Source organism: Zalophus californianus, chromosome 2, assembly GCF_009762305.2.
Source record: "Zalophus californianus isolate mZalCal1 chromosome 2, mZalCal1.pri.v2, whole genome shotgun sequence".
In the NCBI taxonomy this organism is placed as follows: domain Eukaryota; kingdom Metazoa; phylum Chordata; class Mammalia; order Carnivora; family Otariidae; genus Zalophus; species Zalophus californianus.
The window spans coordinates 167,233,209-167,256,216 of NC_045596.1; the positions used below are offsets into that span (position 1 = coordinate 167,233,209).

General features: G+C 34.1%; 1 protein-coding gene across 1 annotated transcript in view; it reads right to left on the reverse strand.

The window, feature by feature from the left end:
* Positions 1-23,008, reverse strand: part of LOC113925407 (disintegrin and metalloproteinase domain-containing protein 5-like) — a 137,063-nt gene that overhangs the window by 38,822 nt on the left and 75,233 nt on the right. Inside the window, exons 13-14 of the mRNA XM_027600066.1 lie at positions 21,372-21,467; positions 3,945-4,140 (exon numbers count right to left, since the gene is read on the reverse strand). Of these exons, the coding sequence (XP_027455867.1) occupies positions 3,945-4,140; positions 21,372-21,467 (292 nt within the window). The remainder of the gene's footprint in view (positions 1-3,944; positions 4,141-21,371; positions 21,468-23,008) is intronic.

Consider the following 23,008-nt stretch of genomic DNA (forward strand, 5'->3'; position numbering starts at 1 on the left):
CCATAAGGCTATGAGGGAATTTTTCAGCAGAAACCTTATAGTCCAGAAGGCAGTGGTATGATAGTCAAAGCACTGACAGAAAAAGCTGCCAACAAAGAATACTGTATCAGGCAAAACTGCCCTTCAAAAATTAAAGGGAGATAAAATCGTTCCAGACAAACAAAAGCTAAATGAGTTCATGACCACTAGACCTCCCTTCCACAAAATGCTAAAGATAGTATTGCCAGCATTATGGTGGCATAAGACATCCCTCCTTTTTGTGCCTCCCTTTTAATAAAAAATCCACATATATTTATTATATACCAGGTCTATTTCAGACACTCAAGAAAGAACAGAAGATGGAGAAAGATAGTTGCCAAGCTTTAAGAAATTAAAGATTTACATATAAACACATAAAACATGATATTAAAAGAGCTAATGGGCTTCAGAGTAAGGAAATACTGAAACAAAGCTTTAAAAAACTTTTACCTGGGGTGCCTAGGTGGCTCACTAGGCTGCGTCTGACTTCGGCTCAGGTCATGATCTCAGGGTTCTGGTATCGAGCTCCGTGGGGGGGGGGGTCCCTGCTCAGCAGGGAGTCTGCTTGTCCCTCTCCTTCTGCCCTTCCCTCTGCTCATGCTCTCCCTCCCTCTCTCCCTCAAATAAATAAATCTTTTTTAAAAAGCTTTTTAGCTGAATTACTTTAAATAATATTAAAGACAGACAGTGTCTACATATCAAATGAATTGGGTTTTTTTGTCTTTCCACAAATTTTATTGTGTTAAAATACAAAATAGAGTTTACCATCTTAACCATTTTTAAGTGTAAAGGTTAGTGGTATTAAATGCATTCATGTTGTATAGCTGTCACTACCATCCATTCATAACTTTTCATCTTGTAAAACAGAAACTCTATACTTATTAAACAATAACTGTCCATTCCTCCTCTTCCCAGGTCCCTGGCAAATACCATTATACTTTCTACATCTATGATTTTTGACTTAGGTACCTCATAGAGTATTTGTGTTTTTGTGACTGGCTATTCCACTTAGCAAAATTGTCCTCAAGATTCATCCATGTGTAGACTATTGCAAAATTTCTATCCTTTTTACTGTAGAATAAAATTCCATTGTTTGTTTGTATATACCACATTTTTCTTTTTCCATACATCTATTGATGGACACTTGTGTTGCTTCCAAATTTTAGCTATTCCCAATAATGCTGCTATGAACATGGGTGTACAAATATCTCTTCTAGACACTGCTTTCAATTCTTTTGGTTATAGTCTCAGAAGTAGGAATGCTGGATCATATAGTAATTCTATTTCTAATTTTAGAGGAACAATCATCTATTTTTCACAGCAGCTTGTATCATTTTACATCCCACCAATAGTGCGCAAGCGTTCTGATTTCTCTATACACTCACCCATCCTTGTTGGAATTTTGTGTTGTTGTTGTTGTTGTTGTTTTGTAGCCATCCTAATGAGTGTGAAACTGCGGTTTTGATTTACATTTCCCTAATGATTAGTAAAGGTGAGCTTCTTTATCTTATTTGGAGAAATGTCTATTCAAGTTCTTTGCCCGTTTTTGAAGTGGACTATTTATTTCTTGTTGTTGAGTTTTTGGAGTTTTCCATATATTCTGGATATTAATTTCTTATCAGATACATGATTCATAAATATTTTCTCCCAATGAAACTATAAAACAGCCAGAAAGCAATTAATAAGATGGCCCCTTGTTTTGGGCCAGGTAACTCTGTTGTAGGAACTGTTCTGTGTATTGTAGAATGTTTAGTAGCATCCCTGACTTTTACCTTCTAGAAGCCAGTAACAGTCCTGCCCCAGTTGTAAAAACCAAAAATGTCTGCTGGCATTGTGTCTAGTAAGCAAAGGCCATGAATACTGCTGAATGTACTACAATGCACAGAATGTACTACAATACACAATTCCCACCTCTCACAACAAAGAATTATCTGGCCTAAAATATCAATAATGTTGACCCTGAGAAAACCTGATGTGACTGTTGGGTTTGTATGCACATTCCTTTAGGTGCTACACAACTTAATTTGGTGACAAATACTCCTAATAATGTATGTGACTTTACAACTAATGAGACCTCCTACCTTTTAGAGGATAAACATCACCACAAACTAAATGATGCTAAAACTTTAACATTTTATATTATACCTAAATATTAAGTTTCTGCATATGCAAAAATAACACTGAAAAGCATACCATAGGAGCTAGACTTCTACAAAAACAAAATTTGCTAAGGAATTTAGAAAAGGACACACATTTTACCTCATAAGCATATTTTGGCCAGAAACTAAAAATTTAGTGGCACATAATGATTTGTGTTAGGTCTGTGAGTAAGATTTTATTGGCTGTTGCCTGTAAATCATATATCATTCTTATCTTGGAAAGCTAATGCTTTCAGAATTCTATGAAGCCCAGGACGCCTGGGTGGCTCAGTCGTTCAGTGTCTGCCTTCGGCTCAGGTCAGGATCCCAGGGTCCTGGGATTGAGCTCTGCATCGGGCTCCCTGCTCCTTGGGAAGCCTGCTTCTCCCTCTCCCACTCCCACTGCTTGTATTCCCTCTTGCTGTGTCTCTCTCTGTCAAATAAATAAATAAAATCTTAAAAAAAAAATTCTATTAAGCCCTACTCAAGACCATTCTGGTTAACCAGTGTCCATGGCAGATCACAGATGACCTAGTCAAAGAATTTTAGTTAATTTGGATTGAAATACAGTTATGGTTGAAGAAAATTTTTCAGCTCCAAAATTTTCAATTTCCTTTTGCCCCCAAGCTCTGCAGGAGGCTCACAAAATGTGATTGCTTTTCAAAAATAAATACAAAACCTAATTGATAGTCAGGCCCAGACTTATCATGTCCTAAATGCATTTACACAAGTAATCACTAGGATTGGAGAGATATTTCTTCAAAATCAAGATGCTTTAGATATTATACTTATCTCCAAGAAATTTGTAATACTTTGGGAGAAGACTATTGTACTTAAATATCTGTAGTTCTCACAGAGATCTTTAAATCACTCAAAATCACTGCTAATACTAAAGAAACAATAAACAAGATAAATAACTTGGGGGATATGTAGTTGACATCCCACTATATGGATCTAAATTTATCTAACTAGAACTGAAATTTAGTTTCCTGATTTTACTTAGGGAAACACTGAATCATGGATTTGAAGTAATTTTCTGTTTCTCCTAATTTTACTGGCCATTTGTTTGTTTGCATCTCAATTACGTTTTAAATACTAATGTCACCATTGTCTTGCCAGATAACACAACTATGATTCCTACAGAAAAGCAGAACAAAATTATAATATCACCAAAACCTCTACCTCATCTCCTCCTTAAATTCCTGTCATTCATATAGATTTACATAATACTTAGGTAGGTACACAATACCTATGATCTGGCTAAGAAAGGCCTAAAAGGAGGACTGAGAATAAAATATTTTACTCTCTCAAAGAACATGAACTGTGTATGTTCAGGAAATTGTATATTTCAATGAAGCTAATGATCTACACATTTATAGGAAACTATCAAAGTGAACTGGACAGGTCATAAATTGAAGCACTCACTCATGAGCAAGCCCCTTCAAATAGACCCACACTTGAAATACACACAATTAGTTATTAGTTCTGCTTTGTTCTAGTAAAAACCTTGTTTCATTTAAGCCTGAACTAAACCCCACCACCACCAATTCCATATAATCTGAGAAGCTGCATTTCCACTTGAGGTTTCTTCCTTTGCAAACAAGAATTCCATATAAATTAAGGTTTTTTTTTTTTTTTCAGAATCAAGAAAATTTTATATCCTTTTACACCAAGGGGCAAGACGTCACTAATTAGCAAATTATATTTACATTTTGCCCTTATAGAATTGAATAACAAAGCTTAGAATAATCAGAATTTAGGAACTAAGAAGAAAGTTTTGGTCATTACCTCCTCCAATCAAATCTTTACACTGTTTGCTATGTGTCCGACATTGTCCTCCATAACAGAAGGCATCACCTGAATCACAACTTTGTCCATCACGTGCATAAGTGTCAGGCACACAGTGTGAGGAAACCCCATCGCAATATTCAGGGAAATCGCATTCATCCAAAGGTTTCCTACACTGTATACCGATTGGCTTTAGCTAGAAGGGAAAAAGGAACATAAGAAAAGATTATGCAGCAATAATACTCAACTTTTCTTTCCCTTCAGGCTTTTTCATTTTTTTTCTAAGTTGCTGAGAGCAAGGAGAAAATTAAGTCTTGTTAGCTACTTAAGCATTGCATAGAAATGTAAATAATTAAATTTACTGTGGATAAGAGAGTGGGTAATGAAGTGAGAAATTCAAAGATAAGTAGACTACCATAATTACAAAAAAAAAGACAAAAACTAAACCTAAGCAATTAATATAAAAATTACTGTAAAAAATTACTTTCAACCCATCATGGCTATGTTTGTGTGGACATTCTTTGGTTTCTCCGTATGCTGTCCCTTCAAGCAGAAATCGGCAACCATTTACAAAATAATAAATACACATCATAAACATTTAGAAAAAAGTTTGTAGATTTTTTAAGGTAATTTAAGGACACACAAGAAAGGGTTTATTTCACATATCACATTCCAAACAATTATAAAAAATAACTTCCACAATTATACATCTCTGATCTCTTCAGTACTTACTCTAGCTAGTTCCTTCCAGGATTTGCTTTCTGTACACCTGTCTTTGCCAACAAACTTCCAACTATCATCACTGCAAACACGTTCCTCAGCCTAAACCCCAATTCCTCATGGCTATCCTATGCAAACTAAGTCATATTTGTTCTAGCTTTCAAAGGGCCTAGAGGCCCAACTTCTATAACATTCACCACCACCCAAAATAGGTTTTCTGTATACATTTTTTCCATGTCAACAAGTATTTTCTATATATTACAATTCTGACACAAATTCTTCAAGTGAAGGGTGGGAAGACAAACATAATACTTGAGTCACCCAAGCTTAAGTAGTTAACATTCAAATCAAAACCAATGATCAAAATTACTTCTCAAGGAAAATACATATAAGTATAATGAAAAAGTATTAATATCAGTTTCTTTAAAATATGCTTCCTTTTATAAATATGTATAAGTGGCAATATTACATTCATTCTAATTTCTTCTATTGTTTTGACTATTGTTTATTGCAGTTTAAGGGTCACAGAAAATATGAAGTGTAAGTTCTGGTTGTATACAAATTTTAGGATTGTTTGTTCCAGCTCTGTGAAAAATGCTGGTTTTATTTTGATAGGGATTGCATTGAATGTGTAGATTGCTTTGGGTAGTGTAGACATTTTAACAATATTGTTCTTCCAATCCATGAGCATGGCAGGAGAAAATGGTATAATATTTTCAAAGTGCTGAAAAAAAACAACTACTAACCAAGAATACAATGTCCAGGGATGCCTGGGCAGCTCAGTCGGTTAGGCGTCCAACTCTTGATTTCAGCTCAGGTCATGATCTCAAGGATCATGAGATGGAGCCCTGTGTCAGGCTCTGAGGTCAGCGGGGAATCTGCTTGAGATTCTCTCTCTCTCTCTCCCTCTTCTGCCGCCCCTCCCCCACCACATGTGCGTGCACATGCTCTCTCTCTCTCTCTCTCTAAAATAAATGAAATGAATCTTTAAAAAAAAGAACAGAATACTATATCCAATAAAGCTATCATTCAGTAATGAAAAAGAGATGAGACTTTCCCAGATAAACAAATCTAAGCGAGTTCATCATCACTATACATGTCTTACAAAAAATGCTAAAGAGACTTATTCAAGTAGAAATGAAAAAATTCTAATTCACAATATGAAAACACAAAAGTATAAAAATCACTGGTAAAAGTAAGTTATAGTTAAATTCAGAATGCTCCCACTACTGTAATAGTTGGTGCATAAATCACTTTTAACTCTAGTATAAAAGTCAAAAGACAAAGGTATGAAAATAACTATAGCTATAATAATTTGTTCATGGATACACAATATAAAAGGATGTATATATGACATCAATAGCATAAAATGGGGGGGTTTGTATGAGATCAAAGTTAGTTGTTATCACTTTAAAATAGACAGTTATAACTATAAAATGTCTTGTGTAAGCCTTGTGGTAATCACATACAGACACACACACACAAAAATACCTGTAGTGAATATACAAAATATAAAGAAAAATTAGTCAAAGCATACCACCACAGAAAAATCATCAAATCACAAAGACACTAAAAGAGGAAAAACAACAAAACAAACAAAAAACAATTAATATGGCTGGGGCGCCTGAGTGGCTCAGTCGGTTAAGCGGCTGCCTTCAGCTCAGGTCATGATACCAGGGTCCTGGGATCGAGCCCCACATCGGGCTCCCTGCTCAGCGGGGAGCCTGTTTCTCCCTCTCCCTCTGTCTGCCACTCTGCCTACTTGTGCTCTCTCTCTATCTCTGTCAAATAAATAAATAAAAATCTTTAAAAAAATTTTTAAAAAGTATTTCTTTAAAAAAAATTAATATGGCAATAGCAAATCCTCCCTTATCTATAATTACTTTAAAAGTAAATGAATCATAATCAAAAGACACAGAGTAAGCAGATTAATTAAAAACAAGATCAAACTATATGCAACATACAAGAGACCCACTTAGGTCTTTAGGACACATAAACTGAAAGTGAAGAGATAGAAAAAATAGCTCGTGCAAATGGCAATCATAAAGAGCAGGGAGGTCTACATTTATGTCCTACAAAATAGACTTTAAGTCAAAAATGATCACAAGAGTTAGAGAAAGTTATTATATAATGATAAAGAGGTCAATTCATTAAGACGATATAACAATTGCAAATATATATGCACCCAATATCAGAATACCTAAATATACAAATATTGACAGAACTAAAGAGAGTAGGGACTTCATCACTCTACTTTCAGTATTGGCTAGATCATTCAAAAGAAAAATCTATACCAGAACAGTGGGCTTGAAGTGGGCATAGACCTAATGGACCTAACAAACACGTACAGAATGTTCCATCCAACAGCAGCAGAATACAAATTCTCCTCAAGCACACAAGGAACGTTCTCCAAGGTAGATCATAGGTTAGCAAAAAAAAACAAGCCTTAACAAATTTAAGAAGACTGAAATTATATCAAGAATTTTTTCTAATCACAATGATGTTAAACGGGAAATCAATAGTGAAAATTCACAAATATGTGGAAATTAAACAACACACTCCTGAACAAACAATGTATTAAAGTAGAAATCAAAGGGAATCAAAAAAAATCTCAGACAAATGAAAAATTGAAACCTAACAATTAAAAAATTAAGGAATGCATTAATGCAATTCTGAAAGGAATATTTATAGTGACAAATACCTACAATAAAGAAGATCTTCTTAACATCTCAAGGAACTAGAAAAAGAACAAACTAAGCTCAAAGTTACCAGAAGAAAAGAAATAAAGTTTAAACAGAAATAAATAAAACAGAGATGAGAAAAACAATAGAAACATCAGTGAAACTGAGCTGGTTTTTGTAAAGATAAAATTGATAAACCTTTTGCTAAACTAAGAAAAAACAGAGAAGGACTCATAGAAATTATAAATGAAAGAGGTGACATTATAACAAATATCACAGAAATGCAAAAGATCATAAGAGACTACAACCATATATATGTATGTATGTATGCATATATATATATATATATATATATATATATATATATATATATATAAAATCATATAACTTGGGATAAATTCCTAGAAACGACCTAACAATTGAATCATGAAAAAAAATAGAAAAATCTGAACAAACCAATAATGAGTAAAGAGATCAAATCAGTTATCAGTTAAAAACCTCCCAACATACAAAATCCCAGGATCAGATGGCTTCACAGATGAATGCTACCAAACACTTAAGGAATATTAATGCTAATCCTTTTCAATCTCTTCCAAAAAACTGAATAGGAAGAAAAACTTCCAAACTCATTTTATGAGGTCAGAATTATCCTAATACCAAAATCAGACCAAAGAAAAGAAAACTATATGCTAATGTAATTTTGACCTAATGAACAGGCCTGATGAACATAAATACAATAATTCTCAATAAAATACTAGCAAACCAATTTCAACAGCACATTAAAATTGATCATACATCATGATCAATTAAGATTTATCACTAAGATTCAAGGATGTTTGAACATATGCAATTTAATAATGTGATATATCACATTAACAAAGTGAAGGATTAAAAATAATATGATGTATTATATGTTGGCTAATTGAACTTAAATTTAAAAAAATGATCATCTCACTAGATGCAGAAAAAAAAACATTTGACATAATTCAATGTATTTTCATGATAAAAACTATCAACAACTTAGAAGGAATGTACCTCAACATAATAAGGGCCATATACGACAAGCCCTTAGCTAAGACAAGGGTGCCCTCTCTCACAACTCTTATTCAACTTAGTACTGGAAGTCCAAGCCAAAACAATTAGGCAAGAAAAAAGAAAAGGCATCCAAATTGGAAAAGAAGCAGTCAGGTTGTCTCTGCAAATGATATTATCCTATATATAGGAAACTCTAAAGACTCTACCAAAAAACTATTAAAAATAATAAGTGAATTCAGTAAAGTTGCAAGATACAAAAAAATATAAAAATCAGTTGTGTATCTTCATACTAAAAATGTGCTATCTACAAAAGAAATTAAGAAAAAAATCCCATTTACAACACCAGCAAAAGAATAAAAATTCTTAGGAATAAATTTAATCAAGGAGTTATAAGACCTGGATACTGAAAAATATAAAACACTGATGAAAAATTCATGAGGACACAAATAAATGGAAAGATATCCTTTGCTGATTTTGCTTTGTATTTTTTTGCTGCAGTAAAGCATAGTGATGAGTATGCTATATGCTGAATGCTGTGAGTCCTCCTACTGAGTCATTAAACCTGGGGATAGGGGGTGCCTGGGTGGCTCAGACGGTTAAGCATCTATTTGCCTTCAGTTCAAGTCATGATCAAGTCCTAGGATCAGTTCCCTGCTCAGTGGTGAGTCAGCTTCGCCCTCTGCCTCTCCCCGCTGCTCATGCTCTCTCTCCCTCAAATGAATAAATAAATCTCATAAACAAACAAACAAACAAACCTGGGGATAGTACTGGGGACCTCTGACAAAGAGAATTGCTGCCTTAACAATACAGTTTTCCAATCCACTCACATGGAACATTTTACCATTTATTTAGACGTTCTTTTTTCTCAGCAATGCTTTGTTAAGTGTATGTTTTACATTTCTTTTATTAAATGTGTTCCAAAGTACTTTTCGATGATATTATGAATGAAATTGTTTTCCTAATTTCATTTTCAGATTGTTCATTTCTATTATATAGAAATACAGTTCATATTTGTATCCTGTGACTAACTCATTTATTTAAAAGGTATTTTTAGTAGATTCTTTAGGATTATTTACATACAGGATCATGTCATCTGCAAATAAGGGGAGTTAGTTGTACTTTCTTCCCTTCCAAAATTGATGCCTTTAGTTCTTCTTCTTACTTAATTGTACTCTAGAATCTCTAGTACAACGTTTAATAGAAGTGATGAGAACCTACCTCCTTGCTTTGTCTCTGATTTTAGGGGGAAAGCACTCAGACTTTCATCATTAGTATGTTAGCTCTAGATGTTTTATAGATGCTCTCCATCAGGTTATGATCCTTCCTATTTCTAATTTGTTAGTAATTTTATAATGAGTGGGTCCTTTTTCTGCATCTTTTGAGATTATCATGTGTTTTCCTTCATTTGATTAATATGGTGTGTTATATTAATTAAACCAACCTTATATTACTGAGATAAATCCCTCTTGGTCATGGTAGATAATCCTTTTCACATGTTTCTGGATTCTGCTTGTAACTTTTTTAGAATTTTTGCATCCATATTAATAAGGTATATTAGTCTATAGTTTTCTTGTGATGTCTTTGGTATTCAGGTGATACTATCCTCATAGAATGAGTTTAAAGGGTTTTTTTTTCTCATATTTTCTGAAAGAGATTGTGGAATATTGGTGCTTCTTTTTTAAATGTTTGATAGAATTCAACAATAAAGCCATCTAGACCTGAGCTTTTCTTTGTGGTTACTAATTTAAGTTACTAATTTCTTTACTTGTCCATTCAGATTTTCTATTTTTTCTTAAGTCAGATTTGGTAATTTGTGTCTTCTTATTTTATCTAAGTTGTCTAATTTGCTGGATATGGTAGTTTAGTAGATTTCCTTATAATTCTTTTAAATTATGTAAGGTCAGTTGATTCTCCCCTTTTATTTCTGTAAAACCTCTCTTTCTTAGTCTAGGTAAAGTTTATCCATTTTTATTGATTTTTTTTTTAAGAACAAATTTTGGTTCCTCTGATTGCCTCTCAACCTTTATTTTCTTCCTTATATTTGCCTTGGATTTAATTTGCTCTTCTGTTTATAGACTTTTAAGGTACAAGCCTAGATTATTGATTTATTTCTTATTTTCTAATATAGGTATCTACAAGTAAAAATTTCCCTCTAAACACTGCTTTACCTTTATGCCAGTTTTGAAGTGTTTTTTAGTTTTTACTCAGTTCAAAATATTTTAAACTTCTTGTGATTTCTTCTTTGACACATTGATTATTGATAAATGTGTTATTTAATTTCTAATATTTGTAGATTTATTACATTTCCTTCATTTGTTGATTTTTAATTTTATTTTATTGATATCAGAGAATATACTTTATATGATTTCAGTGTTTTAAAATATACTAAGACTAATTTTGTACCCTAGCATATGGTCCATCCTTAAGGATATTCAATGCATGCTTATAAATACTGTATATTGTGCTGTTGCTGGGTGAAGTGTTCATTAATGTCAATTTGGTTAAGTTGTTTGACAGTGTGGTAGAAGTATTCTATATCAATGATGATTTTTAGTCTGGTTGTGGGAAACCATGAGCCAGAAGACCCAGCAAAGCTACACTCAGATTCTTGACCCAAAGAAACTGTGAGGGGAAATGTGAATTTTAATTTGGGGGGTAATATATTATGCAATAATAGTAATATATAACATTGCTTTATAGAATCTGACTCTTGCTTGCCACCCTCTCATATTACGGGTTCTCCAAAAACCAGAGCTTGAAGCAAAACTTATATCCTAATGCTTCATTAAGGTTTGGGAGCTTAGGGAGATCAAAGCAAAACAAATACAAGATGGTTGGTGCATTAATAAGCTGGCCAAAGCTTTACCAAAGATATGTAGTTGCTGTCTCCAGAAAGAACATATGAAACATTGCATTTCAAACAATCTGTCATTTGGATTGAGCAGAAAACCATGGCCAACATATCTGGGTAGTCACATAGACTTAGTCCAGGAGACCATGTATTAATAGCAAATCAGGTGGTAAACTAACCATATTATATATGAATTCTTCATTTTTACAAAGTTATTTACCAAAGGTTTTTTTTTTAATTGTCTTTAAAACAAAAGCCAGTTTATAAAATGTCTGATTTGTCAACCATGTTCTAGAAAAATGTATAATAATTACCTTACCTAACTATGGTTTGAATTGGCATTTATAACAAAGAAGCCATATTTTGGAAATAAATGTTAATTAGGCATTTTTGTCTTTTAATCAATAGCAATGAGCAGAAAAGCATGGCTGAACAATTCTGAAAAGTCACAAAAACTAGGTCCAATACACTATTTCTTTCTCTATCAGTCATTAAATTGTAAGAACATAACAAGCCATTTTTCTTTCTTTATTCATTTCCCATTCTCAGAATCTTTTTATTACTTGTCTTTTGTTTGAATCATCTATACCAATACTTCTACTTGTCACTAAGGTGTTAGATCAAATGTCATCCCTTAGAGAGGTATTCCTTGTTTACCCTGACTAAAATACACCCTCACTCAGTCTTTATTCTTTTGCCCTATTTTATTTTTATTTTTTTAAGACTTTATTTATTTATTTGACAGAAAGAGAGAGAAAGAACAGCAAGGGGAGCAGTAGAGGGAGAGGGACAAGCAGAAGCAGGCTCTCCACTGAACAGGGAGCCTGATGCTGGGATTGATCCCAGGACTCTGAGATCATGACCTGAGCTGAAGGCAGACTTAACCAACTGAGGTACCCAGGCACCCCAGCCCTATCTTATTTTTAAATCACATATCACTATCTGAAATTATCTTTTAAATATTTGTTTGTTTAAAGATTAATCCTCTGTAATACCCCTCAGTATGGGGTAAAATATTTTCTGAATTAGTGAGTGGATAAACAATTTCAAGCTGCAAATAAACTGTAAATGAGTATCTGTTTCTAATGTCAACCTTTTATTTCATCCAAATTTCACTGATATTTTATTTGTATATTTTGGTTGTTTTCTCCACACATTGTTGCTGTACATTAGTTTTAAGGATATGAGTAAAGTAGAGTGGTGTCTACCTGCCACATTAAACTGAATTACATCAATTTTCTTTGATATTAAGAAAACTTACTGTGTTTTCAGTCCTTTCTTTTTCTCTATTTTTCTTTCTGCTCTAATCCTTACATTTGACTCTATCTTCTTAATATTTGTTTTCCAACTCTATGACTAATTTGAGGGACAGAAATTTGGGTATCCACTAAGAGTAGCATTGACTTCATGCTTAAATTGCAAATTTAGTTTATCTGTAATCATCACTTATTTCATACACCATTAACTTTATCATGTTCAGTTCCCTTCTTATGACATTGTCTTAATTCAAAGAGGTCAATCCTTGTAATTTTTTGAGAATTACAGTTTCCTGAAATTGCTTCTGGATCCTACAACTTAATTTTAAAAGCACATCCAAAGAATGATGTCACAAGATGGCAAAATAAGAATCCCCTACTCACATTTTCCCTCAACAACAATACTTAACAGCAATCCACAGACAAAAGTGTCTTCAGCAAAGCTCTGGGATCCAAATAGGAGACACTGAAACCCAGGTGAACTCTAGGACTGAGGAAAGCTAAATTGAAAAGGCAGGCCCTCACTCAGGCAGCTACTTCCTGACCCAACTAAAGACCCAGAAATAGCTCCATTCACAAGGATTTGTCTCAGCCCCATGTGGCAATGATCCTGCTATAAGGATCACATGCCAAGGAACCCAGGAGCAGTCACATCTACCCATGCATGAATAAGAGGCACAAGGACATTAGTTCCAGATGTAGACCCTGAAATGGCCCATGAATCAGCTGTGGTCCAGGAGTACCAGGAGGTAAGCACAACAAACTTAGTTAGACTGTTTTGAAAGGGTCATGTGACTGAGCTCCTGCCCCTACCAGCAGGCTGAAAACCATCCTGCTGGTACAGGCTTTTGAGAGGAGACACTCCCACCTTCACCAAAGATTCAGAATGGGCCCTATAATCAGCTCCAGCCTCCCTCCCAGTCCCAGTCCCCAAGCAGTCCTTCCAGCCCTGGGACTTTGCAGGAAACTCTCTCACTTATGGTTGGGAGTCCAAAAAGGGCCTGACATTATGTGCTAGCCCCTTCCCAGCCTCAATCCACTAAGAGTCCTGCCAGCAAAAGGACCTGTTGGGAGACACTCCTGTCTGTACTCCCAGAGATCCTGAAAAACTCCTATCCTTGGCTCCAGTCCCCTCACAGATACAGTCCATTGGCAGTCCTGCTGGATGAGAAAATCAGCAGGATACACTCCTGTCTATATCCCTGGAGATCCAGAAAGTGCCTAATTGTCAACTTCAGCCCCTACAAGCCATAGCCTGCCAGCTGTCCTCACAACACAAGGACCCAGCAGAAGACATTCTAGACTGTGCCTAAGATCCTGAAATGGCCTATACTTGGATCCAGCCCCTCCAGCCATTATCAGAGAGCTGTCCAGCCCACTCAGGGACCTGGCAGGAGACATGCCCATCTGTGCCTCCAGAGCCAGGTCCTCAGACCTCAATCTTGGTTGTGGACCCTGAAACAGCAGAGGAACACAGTTCTAGCCATTCAAAGCCACAGTCAGGGCCATCCCTGACCACAAAGAGACCGACCCAATGATCTGGTAAGAGCCCTCCTAGGAACTTAGTGGAAGTCACAACCATCCACACAACGGGTAACAGGATGCTGTCAAAACATCCAGTTGTGGGCCCTGAGGCAGATCTTTGTCCTACTGTCACCCTACAGAACAAGGTACTTGAGACAATCCCATATAGGAACCAAACAGGATCCATACCCACCCAGGCCCCAGGCACAAGCCCAACAACCGCAAATCCCACTACAGACTCAGCAAAAACCTTGTAAACTGGCTCTAACACAGCAACTGCCAATTCTGGAGGTAATCCCATCAGCCTAGGAATTGATAGATCTTTATCTGCAGAAACCACTCTGTAGAGACTGGAAGAGGTGTTTGCTCTTTTAAATGCCCATATACCAATCAAAGGCTACATGGATCACAAAGAATCAGGCAACTATGACACCATGAAAACAAACTAATAAAGCTAGAGTAACCAATCACAAAAAGTGGAGATCTATGAATTGCCTCACAAAAATTCAAAATAATCATCTTAAAGAAACTCAGTGAAATGCAAGAGAACACATATAGACAACTGAACAAAATCAGGAAAACATGTAAGAATAAAATGAAGTAATAAAGAAATAAAAACCATCAAAAAGAACCAAAGAGAATCCTAAAGTTGAGTAAGACAATAACAGAAATGAGAAATTCAATAAAGGGCTTCAACATCAGAATCAATCATTCAAAATAAATACTAAGTGAACTGGAATACTGTTGCTTTGAAACATGAACTAGTTACATGAACAAAAAGAAAAAAGAGTGAAGAAAGCCTACATGAATTATGGGACATCGTTAAGCAAATTAAATTCATATTGTGAGATCCCTGAAAGAGAAAACAAGAAAGAAAGGAGTAGAAAGATTATTTAAAGAATAACAGATAAAAAATTTCCCAAATTTTGGAAGAAGTATAGACAAACATGAACAGAAAGCTAAAATGACTTCAAGCAAGAACAACCTAAGGACTGACCAGGACAAATTATAATCAAATGTTAAAAGTCAAAGGAAAACTTTTGAAACAAAATTTGAAGATAAAAATTACTCATCACATATAAGGGAATCCACATACAGTTATCAGCAGATTTCTGTGCAAAAAAATTTGTAAACCAAGAGAGAGTGAGATGATAAGTTTAAAATGCTGAAAGAAAAAAAAAATGTTGGGTAAGAAATCTATTCATCACAAAACTGTCCTTCAGAAAATAAGGAGATTTAAAGACATTCCCAGATAAATAAAAGCTAAGTGTGTTCATCACCTCTAGATCTGTCTTATAAGAAATATTACAGGGAAGATTCGTTAGATTACTCCTTTCTGCCCGTGGACGCCGCCGAGTAAGCATCGTTAAAATCTCCCCTCCCACCACTGTCATATCTAAGTCAGAGTGTCCCAAAGAGCCTGAACAGCTGCAGAAGCTCTTCATCGGAGGTTTGAGCTTTGAAACAACTGATGAGAGTCTGAGGAGTCATTTTGGGCAATGGGGAATGCTTACAGACTGTGTGGTAATAAGAGATCCAAACACCAAGCGCTCTAGAGGCTTTGGGTTTGTCACATGCCACTGTGGAGGAGGTGGATGCAGCCATGAATGCAAGGCCACACAAGGTGGATGGAAGAGTTATGGAACCAAAGAGAGCTGACTCAAGAGAAGATTCTCAAAGACCTGGTGCCCACTTAACTGTGAAAAAGATTTTTGTTGGTGGCATTAAAGACACTGAAGAACATCATCTAAGAGATTATTTTGAACAGTATGGGAAAATTGAAGTGATCGAGACCATGACTGACCAAGACAGTGGCAAAAAGAGAGGTTTTACTTTTGAACATTTGATGACCGTGACTCTGTAGACAAGATTGTCATTCAAAAATACCATACTGTGAATGGCCACAACCGTGAAGTAAGGAAAGCCCTATCTAAGCAAGAGATGGCTAGTGCTTCATCCAGCCAAAGAGGTCGAAGTGGTTCTGGAAACTATGGTGGTGGTCGTGGAGGTGGTTTTGGTGGGAATGACAACTTTGGTCGTGGAGGGAACTTCAGTGGTCGAGGTGGCTTTGGTGGCAGTCGAGGCGGTGGTGGATATGGTGGCAGTGGGGATGGCTATAATGGATCTGGTAATGATGGAAGCAACTTTGGAGGTGGCGGAAGCTATAATGATTTTGGCAATTACAACAATCAATCCTCAAATTTTGGACCCATGAAAGGAGGAAATTTTGGAGGCAAAGCTCTGGCCCCTATGGTGGTGGAGGCCAATACTTTGCCAAACCACGAAACCAAGGTGGCTATGGTGTTTCCAGCAGCAGCAGTAGCTACGGCAGTGGCAGAAGGTTTTAATTACTGCCAGGAAACAAAGCTTAGCAGGAGAGGAGAGCCAGAGAAGTGACAGGGAAGCTACAGATTACAACAGATTTGTGAACTCAGCCAAGCACAGTGGTGGCAGGGCCTCGCTGCTACAAAGAAGACATGTTTTAGACAATACTCATGTGTATGGGCAAAAAACTCAAGGACTGTATTTGTGACTAATTGTATAATAGGTTATTTTAGTTTCTGTTCTGTGGAAAGTTTAAAGCATTCCAACAAAGGATTTTAATGTAGATTTTTTTTTTTGCACTCATGCTGTTGATTGCTAAATGTAATAGTCTGATCATGATGCTGAATAAATGTGTCTTTTTTAAAGTGTGCTGTGTAAAGTTAGTCTACTCTGAAGCCATCTTGGTATACTACCCCAACAGTGTGAAGGTAGAATTCCTTCAGGATGATACCAGGTTCCATTCAAAATTGATTTGCAACCCATTTGGGCACAGAAGCCATTGTCTCCACAAACCTTGGTATAGTTGAACTGACAGTTAATGTGTTGTGACCTGGAGTTCACCATTAAAAGGGTCACTCAAACAAAGTCCTGGAGTTTATTTGGTTATTAATATGATTGTTGGCACATCCTATGCAATATATCTAAATTGAATTATGGTATCAGATAAAATTATAGATGGGATTAAAACTTGTGTATCATCCAAAAAAAAAAAAAAGAAATACTACAGGGAGTTCATCAAATTCAAAGAAAGGACACTAACTCATGAAAATATTTAAAGTACAAAACTCACTGGTAAATGTAAATATATACTCAAATTCAGAATACCCTAATACTGTAATGGTGGCAAAATAATTTTATCTCTAGCACAAAAGTTAAAAGAAAATAGTCTTATAAAGTAAATATTGTTACAATGATTTGTTAAAGGATGCATAACATAAAAAGATGCAAAGTGTGATATTAATAGAACAAAATGTGGGGGAATTAAATAAGAATTAAAAATGTAGAGCTTTAGTATGTGATTGAAGATAGGTTATTATCAGATTAAAATAGACCATTATGTGATGGGGATTAAGGATTGCACTTGTGATGAGCACCAGGTGTTGTACGGAAGCGTTGAATCACTATGTTGTATGCCTGAAACTAACATTACACTGTATGTTAACTAATTGGGAATTTAATTAAAAACTTAAAAAAAAATAAAAATACCTTACAATCCAGCAATTGCACTATACTGGGTATTTACCCCAAGAATATAAAAACACTAATTCAAAGGGATACATGCACCCCAATGTTTATAGCAGCATTATTTACAATAGCCAAAATATGGAAGCAGCCTAAGTGTCCATTTATTGATGAATGGATAAAGAATATGTGGCATATATATATAGGCAATAGAATATTATTCAACCATAAAAAAATGAAATCTTGTCATTGCAATGACAAGGATGGAGCTAGAGTATAATACTAAGTGAAATAAGTCAGATAGAGAAAGACAAATACCATATTATTTCACTCATATGTGGACTTTAAGAAATAAAACAAGCAAAGGTTAAAAAAAAGATGAGAGAAAGAAGGGAGAGAATCAAATCAAGAAACAGACTTTTAATTATGAAGAACTGATGGTTACCAGAGGGGAGCTGGGTGGGGCGATGGGTTAAATATGTGATGGAAATTAAGGAGTGCACTTATTGTGATGACCACAGGGTGATGTATGGAACTATCAGAATACTGAATTATTACATTGTATACCTAAAACTAATATAGCACCATATGTTAACTGGAATTAAAATAAAAACTTAAAAAATAGACTATTATATCTATAAAATGTTTTATATAAGCCTTGTGACAATCAAAAAGAAGAAACCTACAGTAGACACACAAAAGGTAAAGAGAAACAAATTAAAGCACACCACTAAAAAAAGTAAATCACAAAGGAAGACAGCAAGAGAGGATTAAAGGGAAAAAAGAACTAAAACAAACAAACAAAAAACCCAGAAAATGATAAACAAAATGGCAATAGAAATTCTTAACTATCAATAATTACTTTAAGTGTAAATGATTTTCTCTAACCAAAAGACACAGAGTGGAAAATGGATAAAAAGCAAAATCTAACAATAAGCTGGCTACAAGAAACTCAATTTACCTTTAAGGACATTCATAGGCTGAAAATAAAGGGAAGAAAAAAATATATTCCATGCAAATAGTAACCAAAAGACATCAGGGTTTGCTATACTTAAATCAGATAAAATAGACTTCCAATCAAATCAGACACACACACACACACACACACACACACACACACACAAAGAAAGTGAAGAGAATATAACACTTGTAACTATATATGCACCAAATATTGGAGTGCCTAAAATTTTAACTAAATATTGACAGACTGAAGGGATAAATAGACAGCAATTCAGTAATAGTAGAGGACTTCAATACCCTACCATTAACATTGGATAGATCAATCAGAAAGAAAATTAGGAAGAAAATAGCAGGCCTGAATAAAACTATAGACCAAAATGGACCTTAAAAACATATATAAAACATTATGTCCAACAGAACAAAATACACATTCTTCTCAAGCACACATGGAACATTCTCCAGGATAAAACATATGTTGGTCCGCAAAGCAAGTCTTATGAAATTTAAAGGAATTGAAATAATATTTCATATCTTTTACACAATGGTATGACACCTCAGGAAAAAAACTGAAAAATTCACAAAACATGCAATTTAGCACCATACACCTGAAAAACCAATGGACCAAAGAAGAAAAAAAAGGAAATCAGAAAAGTGTCTTAAAATAAATAAAAATAAAAACAAAAAAACAATATACCAAAACATAGGGGCATAGGAAAAGCAGTTCTAAGAGGTAAGTTTACAGCAATAAATGCCTACATTAAAAAAACTCATATAACCTAACTTTATCCCTAAAGGAATTAAAAAAGGAAAACAAACTAAGCCCCAACTTAGTAGAAGGAAAGAAATAACAAAGATCAGAGCAGAAAAAAATGAAATAGAGACCAGACAGACAACAGGGAAAAAAATCAATTAAACCAAGAGTTGGGTTTTGAAAAGATAAACAAAATGGCAAACCTTTAGCTAGACTAACTAAGAAAAAGAGACAGGACTCAATAAAATAAAATTATGAAAGAAAGAGGAGACTAAAATTGATACCATAGAAATATGAAGTATCATAAAAGGTTACTATAACAATTATCCACCTACAAACTGCATAACACTTTAGAAGAAATGGCTAAATTCCTAGAAACAGACAACCTAGCAAGACTGAATCATGAAGAAATGGAAAACCTGAACAAACCAAACACAAGTAAAGAGACTGAATTTGTCATCAAAGCTCCTAACAAAGAAAAGACCAGAAGTAGATGGTTTCACAAGTGAATTCTATGAAATATTTAAAGAATTAATGCTAATCTTTCTCAACTCTCCCAAAAATTAAAAAGGAGGGAACACTCCCAAACTCATTTTACAATGCCCACTTTACCCTGATGCCAAAGACAAATAAGGGAAGAAACAAAAGAAATTTACAGGCCAATATCCCTGATGAATATAGATGCAAACATTCTCAACAAAATACTAACACACCAAATTCAACAATCCATTAAAAGTATCATATACCATGATCAAGTGAGATTTATGCCTTGATGGAAGGATGATTCAAAACACAGGAATCAATAAACATAATATACCTCATTAATATAAATAGGGGTAAAATTCATGTAATCCTCTAAAGTGATGCAGAAAAGACATCTGACAAAATTCGACACACCTTTATGACAAAAGCTCTCAACAGTTTGGGTATAGAACAAACATATCAATATAATAAAAGTTATATATGACAAGTCTGAACTAACAATTTTCAATAGTGAAAAGCTGAAATCTTTACCTGTCAGATCAAAAACAAGACAAAGTTGTCCGTTCTTACCACTCGTGTTTAACATAGTACTAGAAGTCCTAGCCAGAGCAATTAGGCAAGAAAAAAGAATTAAAAAGCATCCAAATCAGAAAGGAATAAATAAAACTGTGGGGGAAATGGAAAGATGTTGGTCAAGGATACAAATTTTCAGCCATAAAATGAATCAGTCTGGAGATCTAATTATGGCATGGTGACTAAAGTTAATAATATACTGTACACTTGAAAGTTTCTTACTAAATGTTGAATGTTCTTGCTATGTAATGAGGTGTATGCATTAACCTTCTTGTAATCATTTCACAATATATACTTATATGAAATCATGACATTGTACACCTTGAACTTACACAATGTTATATGTCAATTATATCTCAATAAAGTTTGGGGAAAAAATTTTAAAGATAAAAGCATATTCTTACTCCAATCTTATGGACTTCTGCCATTTACCTTGTTCAGGAGTTTCTTTTTTCTTTAGGATTCCAGTTAATTGTTCTGGGTACAGGGCAATTATTCAGGAATTCTTTAGATACTTTCAATAAAGAGGGATTGGTTGATTGTAACAATAACTGAATCGCAAAGGAACAGCAGACTTTACCAGAAGACAGTGAAGAGAATTTAGTTAACAAAAACAAACAAACAAACAAAAAACTAATCTAACTTCTTGACCCCATGTGATGTATGGTGTTAGAAAATAAGACCTGGGTGTTACATGCAACTGATGAATTACTGAACTCTACATCTGAAACTAATAATATATTACATGTAGGCAAATTGAATTTAAATTAAAAAAAAGAAGACCTTAAGAGGGTTGCTTCAGGTGTATGTTGATTGCAGAAATATCTCAATGGATACAAGAAAGATTTGTAATAAGATATAAAGATGGGAATTCAAGTCAGGAGAGAAGAATCATCAGGCATTATGTACATGACAGTCCTGGAAATAAGAGATTACTGACTGGACTGAAGTGTAAGAGGGGTCCAATGTGCTTGGATATAATAGAATGCAAAGGGCTGATAGGGTATTGACATGCTTCTCGTCTCTTTGAAACAAGTATTTCAAGAAATTTAATGCTGAGCTACTATAAAATAGATTGCCTCTTACCTTGCAATCTAGTGTGCAGCATTCCCCAGAACCACATTGTTTACCCTTTTTCATTACACATATTCTAGGATCACAGCAGTCTTTATGTGTACAATTCTGTAAACAAATAGACAAATTCAAATGATCTCTTCTCTCACATCAGTTATGATAATGTCTTTTAAGAAACTTGCCAATTTCATCTAAATTGCCAAATTCATTTACATAAAGTAGTTTTTAATATTCCTTATTTTAAAAATATGTAGGATGTGTAGTAAGTAATGGACCCTCCTTCATTCCTGATACTGGGAATTTCTTTTTTCTTTCATTTCTCCACCAGCACAGCAAGAGGTTTATCAAGTATATTGATTATTTTCAAAGCCCTGACTTTCATTTTCATTGATTTTCATTCTCTGATTTCTATCTCATTAATTTCTACTTTTATCTTTATCATTATTTCCTTCTTTATACTTTAGATAAATTAACTTAGACTAATATTTTAGCTACCTTAAGTAGCATTCTAAATAATTTATTTTAGACCTTTCTTCTTTAATATAAGCATTTAGAGCTAGAGATTTTCCTTGTAACACTGTTTTACCTGAATCCCATTGATTTTGATGTTATGTTTAAATTTGCATACTGTTAAAAATATATCCTAAAATTGCTTTTGTAATTTTTCTTTGAGCTAAGCGTCATTTGGAAGTGGTAGTTTAATTTCCAAATATTTAGGGGCTTTTCAAGATATTATTCTTGAATTCTAATTTAATTTTCAACACAAAATAAATATATTGAGATTTATTTCATGCCTCAAATATTCTATCCTGATGAATATTCCAAGTTCTATTGAATTATTATATTTAAGCTGTTAAATATAGTGGCCTATAAATATCATCATATTAAGGTGATAGGTAGTTTTGTTCAGGTCTTCTATATCCTTACTGATTTTTTGTCTAGTTGTTCTATCAGTTACTGAGAGATGTGAAATAAATCTCCAAATATGATAGATTTGTCAGTTTTTCCCTTTAGTTCTGCCAGTGATTGCTTCATAAAATTTGAAGATTTAATGTGTGGGTATATATACATAAATGTTTTTTATAAATGTTTATATATTTATTATTGTTATATTCTCCTTATGTATTTATCCTTTTTTTCATTTTGAAGCATTACTGTATCTTTATTTTATATATTAATATAGTTACTATAATTCCTTGTATTTACTGTTTGCTTGTTCTATCCTTTTCCATTGTATTATTTTCTATGATACAGAGTATTGGGGTTAAAATGAATCCCTTATTGATAGCATGCAATTATTTCTTGATTTTTATCTAGTCTGACAACTTTTGCCTTCTGATAGAGTGTCTGGCCTATTTACATTTAATGTAATTATTAACATGAATGTATTTCAAATTCTAATTTTGCTCTTTGTTTCTATTTATCTCATCTTGTTTTTATTCCTCAATTCTTCCCTTCTTATTTTGTATTGATGAAATGTGTTTAATATTTACCTAGTAAATCTTCTATTGGCTTTTTTAGCTATATCTCTGAATAATTTTTCAATATTTGCTCTAAGACGTACAGTAAGTATTTTTTTATGGATTTTTTTAATTTTTTTAAATTTTTTATTGTTATGTTAATCACCATACATTACATCATTAGTTTGT